The 21030-nt window shown below is 37.0% G+C and overlaps 1 protein-coding gene across 8 annotated transcripts in view; it reads left to right on the forward strand.

Moving 5' to 3' along the window:
* The window catches only part of PCDH15 (protocadherin related 15), a 794976-nt gene that overhangs the window by 456533 nt on the left and 317413 nt on the right, over positions 1-21030 (forward strand). For 6 of the 8 annotated variants that reach the window (XM_045877695.2, XM_045877694.2, XM_045877690.2 and 3 more), the window contains 2 exons: positions 9687-9821; positions 11393-11542. In XM_045877695.2, the coding sequence (XP_045733651.1) occupies positions 9687-9821; positions 11393-11542 (285 nt within the window). Of the gene's footprint in view, positions 1-5283; positions 5305-9686; positions 9822-11392; positions 11543-21030 lie in introns of all 8 variants that reach the window. The other 2 variants (XM_045877689.1, XM_045877688.1) reach the window with 1 other exon arrangement.

The raw sequence follows: 21030 nt of genomic DNA on the forward strand, positions 1-21030 counted from the left end.
TTTGAAAAAAGTGGATGGTATTTTGATGGGGATTGCATTGAATGTGTAGATTGCTCTAGGTAGCACTGACATCTTCACAATATTTGTTCTTCCAATCCATGAGCATGGAACGTTTTTCCATTTCTTTGTGTCTTCCTCAATTTCTTTCATGAGTATTTTATAGTTTTCTGAGTACAGACCCTTTGCCTCTTTGGTTAGATTTATTCATAGGTATCTTATGGTTTTGGGTGCAATTGTAAAAGGGATCGACTCCTTAGTTTCTCTTTCTTCTGTCTTGTTGGTGTATAGGAATGCCACTGATTTCTGTGCATTGATTTTATATCCTGCCACTTGACTGAATTCCTGTATGAGTTCTAGCAGTATTGGGGTGGAGTCTTTGGGGTTTTCCACATAAAGTATCATATCATCTGCAAAGAGTGAGAGTTTGACTTCTTCTTTGCCGATTTGGATGCCTTTGATTTCTTTTTGTTGTCTGATGGCTGTGGCTAGGACTTCCAATACTATATTGAATACCAGTGGTGATAGTGGACATCCCTGCCACATTCCTGACCTTAGGGAGAAAGCTCTCAGTTTTTCCCCATTGAGAATGATATTTGCTGTAGGTTTTTCATAGATGGCATTTATGGTATTGAGGTATGTACCCTCTATGCCTATACTCTGAAGAGTTTTGATCAAGAAAGGATGCTATACTTTGTCACATGCTTTTTCTGCATCTATTGAGAGGATCATATGATTCTTGTTCTTTCTTTTGTTAATGTATTGTATCATGTTGATTGATTTGTGGATGTTGAACCAAGCTTGCAGCCCAGGGATAAATCACACTTGGTCATGGTGAACAACACTTTCAATGTACTATTGTAGCCTATTGGCTAGTATTTTGGTGAGAATTTTTGCATCCATGTTCATCAGGGATATTGGTCTGTTATTCTCCTTTTTGATGGGGTCATTGTTTGGGGGATCCAGGTAATGATGGCCTCATAAAACAAGTTTGGAAGTTTTCCTTCCATTTCTATTTTTTGGAACAGTTTCAGAAGAATAGGTATTAATTCTTCTTGAAATGTTTGATAGAATTCCCCTGGGAAGCCATCTGGCCCTGGGCTTTTGTTTGTTGGGAGATTTTTGATGACTGCTTCAATTTCCTTAGTGGTTATAGGTCTGTTCAGGTTTTCTATTTCTTCCTGGTTCAGTTTTGGTAGTTGATACATCTCTAGGAATGTATCCATTTCTTCCAGGTTGTCTAATTTGCTGGCATAGAGTTGCTCATAATATGTTCTTATGATTGTTTGTATTTCTTTGGTGTTGGTTGTGATCTCCTCTTTGATTCATGATTTTGTTGATTTGGGTCATTTCTCTTTTCTTTTGGATAAGTCTGGCCAGGGGTTTATCCATCTTGTTAATTCTTTCAAAGAACCAGCTCCTAGTTTCGTTGATCTGTTCTACTGTTCTTTTAGTTTCTATTTCATTGATTTCTGCTCGGATCTTTATTATTTCTCTTCTCCTGCTGGGTTTAGGCTTTATTTGCTGTTCTTTCTCCAGCTCCTTTAGGTGTAGCATTAGGTTGTGTACTTGAGACCTTTCTTGTTTCTTGAGAAAGGCTTGTATTGCTATATACTTTCCTATCAGGACAGCCTTTGCTGTATTCCAAAGATTTTGAATAGTTGTGTTTTCATTTTCCTTGGTTTCCATGAATTTTTTAAATTCTTCTTTAATTTCCTATTTGACCCATTCATTCTTCAGTAGGATGCTCTTTAGCCTCCATGTATTTGAGTTCTTTCCGACTTTCCTCTTGTGATTGAGTTCTAGTTTCAAAGCATTGTTGTCTGAAAATAGGCAGGGAATGATCCCAATCTTTTGGTACCAGCTGAGACCTGACTTGAGGATGTGATTGATTCTGGAGAATGTTCCATGGGCACCAGCGAAGAATGTGTATTCTGTTGCTTTGGGATGAAATGTTCTGAATATTTCTGTGAAGTCCATTCGGTCCAGTGTGTCATTTAAGGTCTTTATTTCCTTGTTGACCTTTTGCTTAGATGCTCTGTCCATTTCAGTGAGGGGGGCGTTGAAGCCCCCCACTATTATTGTATTGTTGTCGACATGTTTCTTTGCTTTTGTTATTAACTGTCTTATCTAGTTGGCTGCTCCCATGTTAGGGGCATAGATATTTACAATTATTAGATCTTCTTGTTGGATAGACCCTTTAAGTAGGATATAGTGTCCTTACTCATCTGTTATTACAGTCTTTGGTTTAAAATCTAATTTGTCTGATATAAGGATTGCCACCCCAGCTTTCTCTTGGTGTCCACTAGCATGGTAAATCGTTTCCCCCCCCCTTCACTTTCAATCTGGGGGTGTCTTTGGGTCTAAAATGAGTCTCTTGCAGTAGCTTATCAATTGGTCTTGTTTTTTAATCCAATCTGATAGCCTGTGTCTTTTGATTGGGGCATTTAGCCCATTTATATTTCATTACTATTGAAAGATATGAATTTAGTGCCATTGTATTGCCTGTAAGGTGACTGTTACTGTATATTGTCTGTGTTCCTTCCTGTTCTATGTTGCTTTTAGGCCCTCTCTTTGCTTAGAAGACCCCTTTCAAGATTTCTTGTAGGGCTGGTTTCATGTTTGCAAATTCCTTTAGTTTTTGTTTGTCCTGGAAGCTTTTTATCTCTCCTTCTATTTTCAGTGACAGCCTAGCTGGATATAGTATTCTTGGCTGCATATTTTCCTCATTTAGTGCTCTGAATATATCATGCCAGTCCTTTCTGGCCTGCCAGGTCTTCTGTGGATAGATCTGTTGCCAATCTAATGTTTCTACCATTGTAGGTTACATATCTCTTCTCCCAAGCTGCTTTTGGGATTTTCTTTTTGTCTCTGAGACTCGTAAGTTTTACTATTAGATGTCGGGGTGTTGACCTGTTTTTATTGATTTTGAGAGGGGTTCTCTGTGCTTCCTGGATATTAATGCCTGTTTCCTTCCCCAAATTAGGGAAGTTCTCTGCTATAATTTGCTCCATTATACCTCCTGCCCCTCTCTCTCTTTCTTCTTCTTCTGGGTACCCAATTATTCTAATGTTGTTTCATCTTATGGTATCGCTTATCTCTCGAATTCTGCCCTCGTGATCCAGTAGTTGTTTATCTCTCTTTTTCTCAGCTTCTTTATTTTCCATCATTTGGTCTTCTATATCACTGATTCTCTCTTCTGCCTCATTTATCCTAGCAGTTAGTGCCCCCATATTTGATTGCACCTCATTAATAGCCTTTTTGATTTCGACTTGGTTAGGTTTTAGTTCTTTTATTTCTCCAGAAAGTGTTTCTCTAATAACTTCCATGCTTTTTTCAAGCCCAGCTAGTATCTTTAAAATCATCATTCTGAACTCTAGTTCTGACGTTGTACTAATATCTTTATTGAGTAGGTCCCTGGCAGTCGGTACTGCCTCTTGTTCTTTTTGTTGAGGTGATTTTTTTCTGTCTTGTCATTTTGTTCCAGGTAGTGGTTGCTTATCTATTCAGAGAGTTGTTGCTCTTCTTTTCTTCGATCTCCTGTTTAGTTTGTAGGTGTTCAGAATAGTTTGATCCCTATCCAGTTGAATTCCTGAGACCAGATGAAATCCAGGTCTCCTACTCCTTTGCCATCTTGCTCTGCCCCTCTCTAGTAATTGTTGAATGAGCTCATGCATTTGGGCATGAGTAAAGGAATGAGGATATCTAACATATGCATCAGAAATTCTAGTGATACTGATCTGTGTCACAGTACGGCCCATTCCGTGGTTGAACAACTAATTCCTAGAAATCTCTTCATCACATTGAGTTGAAACTAACCTTCTTGCAACTCATCCAGTATTCCTTATAGCTTCCATTTGCAGCACACAGAATAAATTCATAGAATAACCATTAATATGTTTCAAGATGTATTGATGTCCTTCTGAATCATGTCTTTTTCCAGGCCAACGACTGTTTATTTTTAAAAAGTAAAGTATGTTCATTGCTAGGTTATTTAAAGATCTGTGTTAACAAAAGAAACTTCAAGGCCCTTTCAATTCACAGGCAAGAATTTTACTACATGGTAAATTCTTGCTGTTTTTGAATGTCAGAATTAGTGAAGTTAATCAGCATAGGGATAATAGGATTTAAGAATAAAGACAGACCACATACAGATTTTACTAACAGAAAAGAAGGTTCAGTATCTGGCATGAAAATAAGTCATCACGGTAGGAGTCAATTTCTTGAGTTGCTTCAAGAATAGTTATGCCACAGGGCACATGCCAAGAAGAGAACAAACTTGGGTTATTTGTCCAAAAATTAAGTTGTTTTTCTTCCTTCAACTCAGTGGAAAGTAAGACAAAAACACAGTAGCAGGGATTGGTGAGTTGTGATGTTATTAGCAGTGTAGATTTCGAGTCAGAAAGAATCTTAAGGGTCACAGTGAAACTGAAAAAGAGTAAAGAAAGTATTTGTGTCAGTGTTTCTTTTCTATAGTTATATAAATATCAACATATAGTGGGACACCTGGGTGTCTCAGTCGTTAAGTGTCTGCTTTCAGCTGAGGTCATGATCCCAGGGTCCTGGGATCGAGCCCCGCATCGGGCTCCCTGGTCGGGGGGAGCCTGCTTCTCCCTCTCCCACTCCCCCTGCTTGTGTTCCCTCTCTCACTGTCTCTCTCTCTGTGTCAAATAAATAAATAAAATCTTTTTAAAAATGTATCAACATATAGATACAAATATTATATATAGAAAAATATGAATTGCATTTATGTGTTTTTTCAAGTATTCTTAGCTCATAATTTCAAAACAGCCCAGAAGATGGGTAAATCAAGACATGCCCAAGGTTTTCAAGAGGATGTCAGAAACCACCAGGTTTTCAGAAGCCAAACAACTGAAAGTTGATTATTGAATTCTGGTTCCAAAAAAATACATAACAGGGATTAGTAATCTACAGAGGTTACCCACTTGGCTTGTAGGCAGTGAGTAACTTATAATTCCAGCTGGATTCATGTCCCTGCATAAAGTGCTACTGTTTCAAGATAAAGGCATCCTTGAATCTAATACAATACACTCTTAAAGGTATCCTGCGCTTATATGCCTCATACATATTCTTATGCTGTTCTATGTAAGGTCAGAATGTGAAGACAAAAATGCACCTTGAAAAAAGTTATTAGTTTAAATGTACTGGAAAATGTTGTTGCTGTTGTTTGTTTGTTTCTTACTAGTGTATACATGTATGCTGTATGTATGTTTGTAGTCATTTATGCTTACATTGTTTTTTTCTTAATGTTAAATTTGTAAATAGGTCCCACCTGGTGGAATTCCTGTAGGTATTGGGTGTTTATTTTGTGTTTGCTCTTTTGTGAATTGCTGTGGTTCATTTCCTAGCTCTTTTTCTTTTCTACTAAAACAAGTAGACAGTTACTTCATTATCACTTATAAAGACATCTACAACTACTTTAAATATATATATGCTTGTAGATGTAATTTAAATCTATGTTCCTCATATTATTGGTTTGAGTAGAATGAATTGTGTGGAATCCAAACTGCATATAAACTTTAACAAAGATTATTCAATTGTTAAATGTTTTTGCAGTCATGACAGATGTTCATAATCCATCACCGTATTCCTCCTAAAAGATTCTGAGTGTGGAATTGAACCTTTTTGAACAAGGTTGTCTGAAGACAACCACTGCTGACCAATTCAAATTGGCAGATGAGATTAAATTTTTTGTCATTTCTTGTTACACTTTATAATTTATGTATGCACGTAAGTATGCATATGTATACATATGCACATAAACACACACATTTCTGTGTTATATGTGTATATATATGAGGATGCATATAAGCTTGTGTGTGTGTATGAGACAATATTTTGATTCCTGTTGGAAACCCAAAATTGTCTTTAAATCCAATTACTTGTTATATTTAAATGTCTGTCTTCTATATGATGCAATTTCTAATTTTACATTCACGTGTTTCTTTATCTTTGCATTTGCATATGTGTTTACTTTTGCCTTCTTTTTTTCTGTGCTGTAAGTGAATATCAGAGTTTATTTTACCCTCTCAGAAAATAATACACAAATCAATAAAATGATATACTTATGGTATATACTGAATATATACTTTAGATAAAATAATATTACCATTTGTCAGAGGGGAAAAGAACATTTATTAGTCAGCCTTCTGTGTACATAATAATTAGTTAAAAAACTAATATGTATTTTAAACAAATTTATAGACACAAGGACTACATGAAATCTATTGTCCCTGTCAGAATAATAAGCCAGAGCATTGTCTATTTATACTCATAATATACCACACCTGAAACTAGTATTATCCTTAAAAATAAATCCAAGTATTAAGCTTTGAGTAATAACTGGCTGAATATTTCCAAATCTGTATTCTTAAATTCTTGTCCTCAAAGAAATATCCAGATAATCACCAATGGTATCTATGTATCCAATATGTAGATTTTAAAAAGTTACTACATGAAATGTTCATAAAATTCACAAGTTAAAATTTAATCAGAGATTAACTGAGCAGGACAGATTAGAATGAATTGTAAGATGCCATGGACAATCATAGCTTTCTGTGTTATCTTTTTACAAAAAAATAATCTGCATGTCTGGGAAGTGTTATTTTAGGCTTTAGTTATTACAACAGGACTTGAAGTGAAGACAATTAAGTTATCAAAAGGTCTTTAATGTTTCTGGTTATAAAATATGAGAGTCTGTTTATGAAGTCCTGGTGTGTATATCATCTTCAAATGGGAAGCATTGGACAGTGAAAATCTTGCGGCTTCCATAAACTGGGAAAAGGGACAGTGTTGTTTGTAACACAAGCATATTGTGCAGTCTCACATATGCACAAGCTGGCTCACAACCCAACATCCACTGTAGTCTTGCACCATCACAATACCTGGCATTAAAAAACAAAAAAACAAAAAAACACGCCTACAACATGTGGTGAGAATACAAATGAATATATCTAACAAACTTACTAACAGAGGGTGTGGTTGAAAGGAAGAAAAGAAATTGAGAGAGAATATCAGTTATAAGCAAGTAAAGAATGACTGAAGGACTTGAATAAAGGGAAGGAAGAAAATATTTGCTATGTCAAGTCCCATACCAGAACTTGTTCAGCTTACTCAGCTTGGATTACTGGCTGTTGCAGGTCTGAGTGAAGGAAGGTGTTCTTTGGCACCATTGTGGGTAAACTCAGAGAATAGGAAAAAATATATAAATTTAACAGCCTAGTGATCTTACCTTGGTTGGTAAAATCAAGGATAAACACTAAAAAATGACAGGCACTCATACTTACATAGTTTTTGTTGTTGTTGTTAATTGAAACTGCATTCTAACTTTTCTGCTCATTTAAAAGTAACCATTGGATTTTATTGCAGTTGACCTTAAAGTACGCAATAAGAAGCAACCTCAAAATATGGTTCAAGATATGTTGAGTTTACATGCAGTTTATAGTCTACTTTTTAAAATAAATAAACTTTTTATTAACTAACATACTTGATTATCCAAACACCCTCCCTGCTAGCCATGCTGAGCAATGGGGGTCACAACACTGACATGGAGCCTGAGGTTCCTGTTTGGGAATATCTGTGACCTGTACCCATGAAATAAATAATATGTTATATGTTAATAAAATAAATTAAAAAATAAAAATAATTTAAAAATTTAAAAAAAAGAATTGCTAAATCACTATATTGTACACCTGAAATATAATACTGCATGTTAACTATACTGGAATTAAAATAAAAAATTAAAAAAGAAAAAGTATGAATGGAAAGCCTCTGACTTTCACAGCTCTTAACAACTTTATTTCATAATAAAGAGACCATTGGAAATGATTATCTATAGTATTATTTTTTTCTTGTTCCAGGATCAATAAATGTAGCATACTGGACTTATATCACAATCATGGACGTAGAAGCTACAATAGTATAGCTAAATGCTATCTCCTAATGAGATACTACAAATAGAGAACTTGTGTTAGGTTCAAATGAAACCATTCATTTCAGAGTTATTTGAAATATACACATATTGAATCTTTAAAAAGGTATAGAGATTACAGTATCTGTGGATCAAATAAGGTGTACCTTTTAATATAGTAGGAAACATTTCAACTTTCTCACTTTCACATAGAAATTTTTAAAAGGTGAGTTCTAGTGGTGCCTGGGTGGCTCAGTAGGTTAAGCGTCTGCCTTCTGCTCAGGTCATGATCCCAGGGTCCTGGGATCGAGCCCCACATCAGGCTCCCTGCTCTGTGGGAAGTCTGCTTCTCCCTCTCCCACTCCCCCTGCTTGTGTTCCCTCTCTCGCTGTCTCTCTCTCTCTGTCAAATAAATAAATAAAATCTTTAAAAAAAAAGATGAGTTCTAATTTTTTAATCAAATGAACATGTCTTTAACAATTCCAAACTCTATACTCTGCCCTCAGCACCTGAATTCAGACTTTGGGAAGTAATCTATGATATTAAGTTACACATCACACTATGCTATGCATAATGTGTATTTTTCATTTGAGTCTAGTTGACACTTGCTGTGACATGAGTTTCAGGTGGACGCCATAGCAATGTGACTTCTCTGTACGCCAAGCTCAGCACCCGCATGGCTCCCATCTGTCACCACATGATGCTCTTACAGGACCAGGGATGCTATTCCCTGTGCTGTGCCTTTCATCCCCGTGACTTACTCATTCCATAACTGGAAGCCTGTATCCCCCACTCCCCTTAGTGCATAATATTTTTATAGTTGTCAAAACCTACAGAAACACCTCACCTCCCTGTGTCATGTCTGTGCTGTTGTTTGCGTAAATCCTTGTCTGTGGTCCTGTCTCTCACTAATCTTTTCCCTGCCCCACCTGCCTTCTTACTCCACCACCAGACATCAGTCCATGCCTCCCCACTTACATCCTTGTTCTTTCTCCAACATGCAGAGATTAATCTTATCTTTCAGGAGGGCAGTGAAACTGTGAAGGGTTGCCAATGCATAATTATCTCTGTTTTGAACTTTTGCAATCCCTTCTTTATGTATATGTCATCTTTCTGGACTCTTATCAGACACAATGCAGCCAATTCATATACCTTCAATGTAATCATCTGAAATTTTTAAATTAAAATAAACATTATGTTTCCCTTTGGAGAGCCTTTGCAGCATTAAAGTAAGAAAAAGCAAGCATGATATTTATAGGTAATGAATTATACATAACCAATTTTATTTCTATTTTGCATTAAATGTGAGAACAGAATAATAATAGGCATATGTACAGTTTATTACTACAAATGAAGTAGTTGTACAATCCTACAGCTAAAATTTTGGCCTCCAATTTTCTTTTCTTGCATTTATTTCTTATTTCTCAAGCCCAACGAAGTTCTGGAGAATATTGATATTGAGTAACCAAAAAGAATATATTCAATTGGATTGTTATCTATGCTATTCTTTTCCTTTTACTCACATTAATTGTACTTGTACTCATTCTGCTATGGTGTTTTCCACAAAAGGGGTCATTGTCTTTGCATAATCCAGCTCAGTGATGAGTGAATGTCTAGTGAAACCTATCTTGTCTTTGGAAAGTCTTACTACAGTCATGCATAGTTTTGTGATAGATTTGCAAAATGAATCTCCAGTTAATGAACTAATAGCTGCATTATGTATTCACCATTTTAAATAATGGCATTCTTTTTTTCAAAGATGAAAGACCCAGAGCTTCACCTTTTCCTGAATGATTACACCTCAGTCTTCACTGTTACACAAACTGGCATTACTCGCTACCTCACCTTACTTCAGCCAGTGGACAGGGAAGAACAGCAGACTTACACTTTTTCGGTAAAAAGATTTTGTATACACATTTGTGTGTGTGTGTGTGTGTGTGTAACAGAAAGAGATATCTGTTTAAAACCAAAGAAGTCAATGATTTAGGAGGAAAAAATACAATATTTTCAAGGAATTTAGAATTGAGAATATCAATAATAAAATTCTTCACATGTATTTCTCCTTTTTCTGTTTTATAAGTTTGTGCAGCTGTGTTAACATTCTTTCCAACAGAGGAAAAATAATGTTCAAGATGGAAACAGGAAAATAGGGGTCTCATTTTTCACCGTACACTCATAATTGACTTAAATTTGAGATGTTATCAGCAGAATCCACAAGTAAAGAATTATTTCCTAATCCATAGTTTATTTTAACTTATTTTATGGGTTGGTTTTTTTTGTTATTATATTTTAAATTTTGCCATAAGGTTAGGCCAGGGGTTCTCCACTGGGATGATCCCTGCGCCCCTCCAAGCCCATCCCCTGGACACATTTGGCAACATCTGCAGACATATTGGCCATCACTACTGTGAGGGATGCTATTCACATCAGGGAGGGAGACAACAAGGATGCTGCTAAGCAGCTTATAACACACAGGAGAGCGCCCCCCCACACACACACACTGAAACAAAGAATTATCTGATGGAGAGATCCTAGTATAGTTTAATCAAGAAAAAAAAAAGGTAAAGGGAGGTTATTAAACTGTAATTTCAAATAGTTATCATAAAATAGAAATATATATATATATATATATATATATATATATATATGACTAGTGCAGTTGAGAAGTGAATATAGATGAAAAGAAAGCTGTATTATCCAAATTTCTGAGCTAGATTTTATTCGGATATAAGTGGAAAATGAGCTGATAGAAAAGTAGAGATTGTGGGACTTATATAGGATTTCCTTCTGGAGAACCTAATGCAGCAGAGCCAGAGATTCCAGGAAACCTGACAGTTAGAACTTAGATACAAAGTGGATTTCGGACGTCATTCAGAACAAAGATGGCAGTGTTATAATGCTGATTTTGTTTGCCAGGCCTTCCTAAAATGTTAATGGTGTAATTAAGATATCACTATTAACTAATGGCAATAAGTCCTTTAAAAATTGTCATTTTGTGAATTACCAGAAAAAGACAACACATCTCTAGGGCACCTACTTCCTTGTGTGATCTAAGTATGTTGGCTATAAAAGCATCTATGGCATTGTATACAAAATATGGAAAAGTGAAGAATAACTTCCTATTTTTTTAAAAAAAATTAAGTAGTAGTTAACTCCTAAGAATCAGCAATGTTACTGGCTCACTCCAAGCCTCTAAGACATTTTACATGTCTGCTTATTTAAAATGTGCTTGGAATTGAAATATATTAAAAATAAAACAGAATTCTCTGTAATTGCTTCTTAGCACATTAAAATACTTTGCTTATATGTACTATTGCAGGTTTATTTCCTTTTATCAACAAAACATTTTGGCACCCATTTAAAACTGAAATTATATATAAGAAACATCTTAAATCATGAGAGTGAATTCTGTACTGCTTATGTTTGCATGACTTTTCTGTTACATGTATTTTTCTATCCCCAAAGATAACGGCATTCGATGGTGTGCAGGAGAGTGAGCCAGTTATTGTCAATATTCGGGTGATGGATGCAAATGATAACACTCCAACCTTCCCTGAAATATCCTACAATGTCTATCTGTATACAGACATGAGCCCCGGCGACAGTGTCATTCAGGTAACTCCCCGTATGGTATGAAGATTTACACAAAGCAGTTACTTCCATGGGCATTATGCAATGCATAGGTTAAGAAACTGCTGAAGAAATGAAAATGAACTTCAGACTCATGATATGACATAACTTTAGCTTAAAAAGCTTTAGATTTATGTTTACTTTTTAAATAAAAATGTATCTGTATGCACTTTATTTTTTAAAGATTTTATTTATTTATTTGGGGGCGGGGAGAGTACAGAGTGAGGGGCAGAGGGAGGAGCAGACTCCCCCCTGAGCAGGCAGCCCAGCGTGGGACTTGTTCCCAGGACCCTGGGATCACAACCTGAGCCGAAGGCAGACACTTAACTGACTGAGCCACCCAGGTGCCCCATTTATATTCACTCTAAAATGGAATTAACTAGTTATTAAATGTAAACATAGCTATTTGACCAGTTTATAATTGATTTTTAAAAATTTAATGCTATGAATATATTTAAATAGTTAATATAATAATATACTTAAAACACTTAAGTTTCAGGTATTAGACATATAGTTGAAAACTTCAAATTATTTTGAACTTCTGCAAATATGGGTTAAATTTCCCTTGGCGATAAAGACAGAAGACTGCCTTAATAAACTAGTGGATAAAACTGTTAGTGGATACCTGGACATAAAACGGAATCATTACTTGGGCGCCTGGGTGGCTCAGTTGGTTGAGCGACTGCCTTCGGCTCAGGTCATGATCCTGGAGTCCCGGGATCGAGTCCCACATTGGGCTCCCTGCTCAGCAGGGAGTCTGCTTCTCCCTCTGACCACCCCCCTCATGTGCTCTCTCTCTCTCATTCTCTCTCTCAAATAAATAAATAAAATCTTTAAAAAAAAGCGGAATCATTACAACAGAGAAAATTAGAATTACATAGTAAACGGTGTCTTTGAAAACACAGAAATTGGGCAAAATCCTTCTCATTGATTTGTCTTATTTTTATTATTAACTGTGTACTTACTGCATTTAAATTAATTACAAGTTATCTCAAAATATGCGGGGTTTTTTTTTTTTTGTATTTTGAGTATGAGTCATAGATAAGTCATAATATTCATCCTTGAGGGTTTTTAGAAATCTGGAGAATTGAATCTAGTACTTTCCAAACTAGCTGTACTGCAGAATTTTCCAGGGAGTTTTAGAAATACAGACAACCAAGATTTCACATCCGCTTTCCTGGATCTGAAGCTCTACAAGCAATACATACTTTACTGATATTAGAAAAACGAACCCCACGAGTTTCAGTTGCCCAACCATGTAAGGATCACTGATGTAGATTATCCTCTAAATCTGAGAGTCAGACTCAATAATTCTAAGTAACGACCAGGTCAGGAAAGCCATGATTCCATATACTTTTTGGAGTATTTGAATAGCTCCCAATTATTACTAAATTACATCTTACATAGCAATTACATTATATCATTAGATATGGTCATAAAAAATTTTGGAAAGGCTGGAAATTCACCTGTACGTGCTTGCATGCGTGAATACCCTTGGCTGTATTTGGTATCGGGGGGAAAGCCAGATGCATTTCATTCCTATCTTGCTTGTGAATGTCTCATATTGATGAAATCCGCCCTTTCAACCATTTGTCTTGAGAACAGAACTCTGATTAGTTTATTTCTGCATCCATAACATCTATACTCACAGTGCCTAGCCTATAGTAGATGCTCAGTATAGTAGATGCTTAATAAATGTTTTCTCAGGGGTGACAGAGGGAGACTTACAGACAAGTGGATATGAATGAACAGGAAGGTATAAACGCACTGGTCTTTATTTCTAGTCAATTGGCAGACCTGGGGAGTGACAATTATCTTTACCAAGGCGCTTACTACAAACGCAGCAAAATTACAGTTTATACAGATCAAGGAATGACAATCGTTGTCATGTTCTTATTTAATTAGACCTGATTCTCATCTCTATAATAACATAATTGAAAATAAGAGCAAGTTTATATATATATATATACACACACACACACACACACACACATATATATACACACACACATATATGTATTAAAAAAAAAAAAAACAGCAGGGAACTGGAAAGTGTAACTAAGAAAACCATAGCAATTATGTGGTGGAACCGTATCTCAAAGAATGTTTCCCCGAGGGGATCAAAAGCTTATTTCTGGCATTTGCAGGCTGCAAAAGTTCATTTCCCTTATGTACTTCTTTATAAAATAGATCTTTTCTTGCCTTTAAAGATTCATATTTTATATATCTCCCAGAACCACACAGATTATGAAGATAGAATATTGTTTACGTCTATGTGGCTCTATTTTTAAAATTATTTAAGCACCGAGAAATGAAACCTTATAATTAGTATTTTAAATGTTATTCCCACTATGTGGTAACAGAATGGTATGACTCTAAAACATCCTCCAGGGGCCTAGAAATAAAAGGAAATAGATTTCCTGTTGAGAGAAAGGTTTGTAAATAAAGCAAACTGATTAGAACTGTGGCCTGCACCTGCCTTGTAAGAGTCGCAGAATAGGTTCTGTGCTGCGCGCACCCCAGCCCCTCACCAGCCTGCCTTTACCCGCTGACCCCAAGATCAACTGGTTTACATTTGGTTAGTATTCTTATGTCAGAAACAGTGAGGATATTAGAAGCCAAGGGGACAGTGAGCACTCTTCAGCAGAGAGCACCTTAGATAACAGATCTTAAGTATATTTTATTTTATTTTAATTTTATTTATTTATTTGTCAGAGAGAGAAAGAGAAAGAGCACAAGCAGGGGAAGGGGTAGAGGGAGAAGCAGATTCCCTGCTGAGCAAGGAGCCCAATGTGGGACTCGATCCCAGGACCCTGAGATCATGACCTGGGCCAAAGGCAGACACTTAACTGGCTGAGCCACCCAGGCATCCCTAGATTTTAAGTATATTTTAATCAGATCGTTTTTAATCTATCATCTTCAATGTGGCCATGAGACTTTCTTGGCCTGATGTAAGTACATACTCGACTATTTGAGTCTACCCCCTTCTTGTTAGGAGGAGCCTTAAGCAGTGGACAGGTTGGTCATAAAGATGTGAGGAACCAGATCCTTATTAGCAATTCTGTTATAAATTGGTCCTCTGACTTTATATCTCCTATGCCTGAGTGTTATAAATAGGAACAGAGTGGTTTGTGAGCCACATCTGGAAGAGCACTACCCCAAAACAGCATCTGCGTCCTTTATAACTGGAAACGAAGTATAATCAGATTATTAGCATATCTTGTGTTTAGGGGGAAATTACTGGTGTGAGAATGATTTTTTGCAAGAAAGACCGTCTTGTAGGCCATCAATGAAATCCTACACGGTGACACTCATGGATGTCATGCTCTGTTCTCCTAGGTCTCATTTCACACATGGCTGGTTTTCTTGAAAAACCAATTGTCTGGTATTGAAGATACAGATTTTGAGATATAATTTTAATATTTTAAAGATGTAGATTTTCCTATCAGTGGTTACCTATCTAGTCCACACTCCATAGATGCTATTCCTAAACTCTTACAACTTTCATAAATCACTGTTCTTGATCCTAATTGAATAGAGAGATTTCCCCAAGCAACCTTTGAAAATAGGGAGGCCTCAACTCCACCCTGACATGGTTTTATTTCAGCCATCTGGCCACTCACCGTAGAGCCCCTTTGAGAGAGTTCACCTAACAAAACAAAGCAGCTCTAATATATGGCCAGTTTTGAGAAAACTCATCTTTACCCTTAACAAGATTCCATACCTCGGAAAATCGAAATTCCTGATTCATGAAGACAGAGTCTCATATGGAGCTGAGTCCTTCGATTCTTACCTCACCTCCTTCCATTTTTCTTGTTCTTCAGTTCCTATCTTCTGTTCCACTTCTTACCCCTCTTTGTTGCTTTAACCTCCCCTAACCCACCTTCACCTGTGCTCTACTCTTATTCTGTTTTGTTCCCTTTCTTTCACTACAGCAATGTCCTCCTTTCTCCTGACTCTTTTTTTTATTTTTATTTTTTTAAGATTGGTTGATTGATTGATTGATTGATTTGACAGAGAGAGTGAGAGACTGACTCTTTCTTGTCCATCTATAAACCCCTGCCCTGGTCTAAACTCTCCTCCTGGGTAAGACCTCTTGGGGCTATCCCACTCTCGTATATCAGGCACTTGGATTGATGGATACACTTCTAGAATTTATTAATTTATAACCCCTCATTATTAATTATTCTATTATTTCTCTCACATCATACCATGAGAATCATACAAAATCATAAATCTGATAAGTCTGTCTTTAATTGTCAAACATGAAAGCATTTCTCACTCCTTTATCTGGTAAAACTCTTGTCTTTCCCATTTTATGGAAACCTGGTTCTCATCCCACCTCCTTGGTGACTAAGAGACTTTGTTGTTGGGTCCTTTTTCACTTCTCATTCTTTAAATATTAACATTCTCCAGAAATCAATATGCAGTGCTCTCTTTCATGAATTCCCACGTTCTGAGTCATTACCATGATGTATAGTCATGTCTCCCATGGTTAAATGCCCTGTGGCGACCTGAACATCAGGCTGGCATTCCAAGGATCTGTTGTATGGGGGAGTGCAGGTTTTGGGTAGGCCCTTCGGACTGGACATACTCCAAGATAAATTAGCTAATCTGCTATCTTTCATCTAATACAGAAACACACACGGACTCAGACACCCACACCCTGTCTCCATTGGAGGCCATTACCTTGTGAAGGGCACCACTAATCTAAGATAACACAGGCTTAGCAGCAACCTCAGAGTCCTGTTTCTCATTCCCGCCCTTCCCCTGCCTGCATGCAGGTGACTGTCCAGATGCTAACACTGCTGTTTCAAAAGGGATCTGTCATTATTACCCTTTCCGCGTCTATGGCCTGCCGGGAATTAGGCAATGAGAGTGAATGCTGACTGGTAACCCCGTTTCCGCAGATGCCCCACAGGTACTTAATCTGCAACATGAATCAGGACAGGTCTTCCCTACCTCAGGAAGAGCCCAATCTCCACACATGCCATCAAGAACGTTCCTGTAATGCCTCACATACTTCTGTCTCATCTCCTGCTACATCCCTCCATGTAATCGACTTTGAGATCGTATAGAGGGTTTTATTTGGTTCCTTCTGTTTGACTTCAGCATGGACTATCCCTTCCCATTCTGAGCCTATTGACATCTCTCTCAAGTTTCAAAGCTTGATCCAAACTATATCTTTTTTTTTTCATTCTTTAACACACAGCTCAAATGTGACTTTTTCAATAAAGCCTTTATTTTCCTAGCAAGTCTGAATTGATGGTTCCTTCCGCCATCTTCCCACATGCCCAGCTTAGCAGCTCTTACCCCACACGATTTACTGTGCCCTGCATGACGCTTAGCTCTTGTGTGTCTATCTACCCTGCAGACCTGAAAATTCCTCTAGGACAGGAACTCTTTTTTTTTTTTTTAAGATTTTATTTATTCATTCATGAGAGACAGAGAGAGAGAGAGGCAGAGGGAGAAGCAGGCTCCCAAGGAGCAGAGAGCCCGATGCTGGACTCGATCCCAGGACCCTGGGATCAGGACCTGAGCCAAAGGCAGACGCTTAACCATCTGAGCCACCCAGGCGCCCTAGGAGAACTCTTAATGATACCTAACCACTAGTGTTTGGCACAATCACTTCGCCATGGTGGGGGTTCACCAAATAGCCATGGAATTTGTGCCCCCAGTGCTCTTTCAGTCAGTGCAGAAAGAGTCTCGTCCTAGAAATGCGTTCTGTTTGGCTTAAGGATAGACAAATTTCATCATAGACAAACTGTCACCCCCGGCCCCCTCCCTAACTCCGAAGCCATGCCTTTCCTTCTCTTCAGACAGAAGACACTCGACACGGACATATTTCTCTTACTTAGGCTGAGTTACAGGTCCCTGAATAGTACAGCTGGAAATGACTTTGAAAATATTTCTTGTCCCCAGCCTCATTTTATAAAGAATTTGAGTTAACACACGGGTAAATGATCAGTCACAAATCACAAAGTTTGTAAGTGGCAGAGTTGATGTTGAATCCAAGTTCAAGACGAAAGACTTTGTGTACCGTTCTGCCACTTTGTGCCCTTACGTGACTCTCAACAAATAGCTTAGTCATCTGTACCAAGGTTTTTTACTCTTTGAAAAGGTGATAACTATAGTACCAGCTTCACAAAGGTGTTCTGATTATTAAATTAGTTCTATAAACTAACACAAATGCACTTTGCAAATATGTTGTGTATAAATGTTATCTAGCTATTATGATTATTGAACCGTCCTCATGGATTGTATAAAGCATTTACGATTATTAATGACCTTTACTGTCTTATCTGGGTATATCCTTATGTGTCATGTGTATTAGTTAGTACTCTGTGGAGGACACATAAACACTACATATAAAAGTATATATTGAAATTATTTTTTATGACTTCCAGCATTTTAAACAAAATTGGATAAGCCCATGTAGTATTTTAATGCCTTTCGACTATTTTATGTGAAATAATGAGAATGTTCTCTGTGGTAAACGTGTGTGCATGTGTGTTTGGGTTTGGGATATCATGACTCAAGTTTGAGGGAGGGTTATATTTATGTAAAGTCTTGGTGGAATTTAGTATTTCAGCAAATCCCAGAAAATGATTTGATGAGCAAACCTTATTGAAATGTAAGCATATTTTTATATTCGTACACAATTTTCACTTATTTTTGATACTTTAAACAATTTAATTTTACCAAAGACCATAAAATTTCTTACCCAAACCTACTTGCATTAGAATGAAAACAAATACCTCAAATCCTATGGGTTACTCAGTTGCGTTGAATCTGAGACTCTGTTACACCGTCTGCATTTTGTACATGTGGAAGACACTCCCTGCTTGTGAGAAAGCACCACTTTCCATGTTGTCGCTCAGGTTGGGAAACCAGAGTTATTCCTGACACAGTCTCACTCCCTCCTCTCAATCAATTACCAAGTCCTACTGATTTCTCCTTATGCACCAACCAAATGCATCTACTCCAGTCTCTTTCCACTGCCATCATCTTCTGCAAGCTGCCATCAACTCTTCCTGGGACCCAACAGTGCTCTCCTCTGGGCTCTGGGTGTATCCCCTCTCCCCATCATGTTGATGCAGCACCCACTGGACTCTTGTAAATTTGAGAGCAAAGCAGTAATCGTCCTGCTGATGCCTTCAGTGATTTTCCGCAGCTATCAGAATAAAGCCCAGTCACTATCCTGCATGACCTGTCTGCTGATGTCTCTCCAATTTCCTACTCGCCAACTACCTTTCCCTTGCTCTTTTAATGCGTCAACTTTTATTCACATGCTTTTCATCGTTAAGATCTCAATTTACATGTCACTTCTTCAAGGAAGCCTTCCGGGACTCCTTTCCCAAATTATCCTCCCTCTATTATCCCAGGGCAGGCTGATTCTTCCTTCATGGCATATTTCCAAATTTATTATAATTTTAATGATCTGTTTCTCTAAGCTCAAGTAAGCTCAAATGATGTGTAGACTCTGTCGGTTTCTCCATTTTCTCTCTTGTTTTACTGCTGTCTGTATACAACATTAGGCAGAGCACCTGGTCCATAGTAAACCTTTTATAAATTTTTGTTTAATGAACAAATAGATAAAGGAACTAATGGGTACAGGTGAAAGAAGTGTTCTTTAATTTATGTATGAGTGTTGGGAAATTACCCATGTTTCAGGTTAAAGTGATTTAGAAATTACTCAGCTAAACTGTGGGTGCATTCGTATCCCTAGGACATCATACTTCCTAGCTTGATTATCCAGAAGAATCTCTCCAGTGAAGGCTCTTGAGAGGCTGAACAATCTGACTGAAAAAAATGTAATGAGAAAGCATTCACACGTTTTTGGAGAAGTAAAAGTGAATAACACTTATTTGAAAATCATTCACTGTGCTGAGTGAAGTGCTTAGCGCTGTGCAAATCATAAGGAATAAAGAAACGACTAACATTTAATTTCTGACCTTCAGTAATTACTAGGGTAGTAGGGCAGAAAGGCATATAATGGTTTTATTTTTTGATGATGATAACTATGGCTCATATCATCCAATTAAACACTATAAAATTTTTTAACATCTAAATTGCTCTTAAGACCTTAAGAGTTGTGTTGTGTAGATTAAGCTTTCCCATTTGATAAACTTGGGGAAAATATTAATGATATCAATACAGTGATCACAAACATCTGCATTTTAAACTTGTATAGGTAAAAAATAATTCTCGCATTTGGCTTTTATATTATTTTTCAATCGCCATTCCCCTTTCCTGATATAATACATTTTATACATTTTTTCCTTTTCTGTATATCACCAAAGTTTGTTTGCTTTTCAGAAAAAAAAAAATCTGTTTCCCTCTCAACTCCCTCTTGCAGTAAATTATGTTAAAATGTCAAAGCATAGTCATTTGCGTAAAAGAAAAATGCTTCCATATTGAGATGTTTCAAAGACAGAGAATCTTAGAAAAAAAGCCAATATGCCAAATAGAGAATTAGGAATTTCTTGGAAGCCTAGTAAACTTGCTCATTCAATTTGGCCAATAAAACAAGTAAAACACCACTGAGAAAGCCCGAACATACATGCATATTACAAACATATGCCATATATGTATATTCTTAGACAAATTACAACTTAATGTGTATACATTTTTATGTATGTGATGCTAAACTAGAGGCTCTGAAAAATAGGATGAAAAAGATGCAGTGCTAACCCTTGAGAAGCTTCATATATATTGTAAGAGATGATCCTTATTCACAGTGAAATAATCAGAAAATATCACAAACCATTATTGATTTATTATTTTTTTTAATTACATGGAACAGACTAAGAATACGATGAGAGTTCATTGAACATGAGTGGGGAGGATGATTCGGTAGGGCTTGAATAGCCGGGAAGGCTTCATTGCTGATGAGAACTCCATGAACCTATCAGGATAATAAGTGCTCAGACAGGCAAGGTTATTGGAGGTGGACGGGTACAACCAAAGGCATGGTATTTCATGGGGCATTAAAGATACCACTCTGAATGCTGTTGGACAGGGGAGGAACCAAATGGTGAGAGATTTGCCTTTCTTTTACTAAGTCAAGAATGCCTTGGTTTCTCCTTCCAAGAGAAGAAGATAAAGTTGATAAAAATGAAGGCATTACAGGCATTTCTGGACTTTGTAGTCTTCTTATCCTTCTCTACTAGCACATCTATTAAAGATATTTTCTTTCCTGTCTCCTCTTCTAGACCACAAGCTGACAGAAAGTATTCTGTCAGTATCTTCTACGCGTTAGAACGCGGCATCTGGCACAAATTAAGGTCTGAATAAATGTATCAGTTTACCTCTCAATTAAAGGCATATCCTGCTCAGCAGAGTAATTCAGATTGGGCATTGTAGACAATGTAAGGTTTCTTGAAGAAGTATTTAAGACGAGGTCTTTAAATTGATAAGTTAAGTCCTGGGCAATGGCATTTCTTCGAAGCCGACTTTGAGGAACTTTCTCG

This window comes from Mirounga angustirostris, unplaced genomic scaffold (genome assembly GCF_029215605.1).
Source record: "Mirounga angustirostris isolate CCGP_5_RB_7025 unplaced genomic scaffold, mMirAng1.0.hap1 SCAF_6, whole genome shotgun sequence".
In the NCBI taxonomy this organism is placed as follows: domain Eukaryota; kingdom Metazoa; phylum Chordata; class Mammalia; order Carnivora; family Phocidae; genus Mirounga; species Mirounga angustirostris.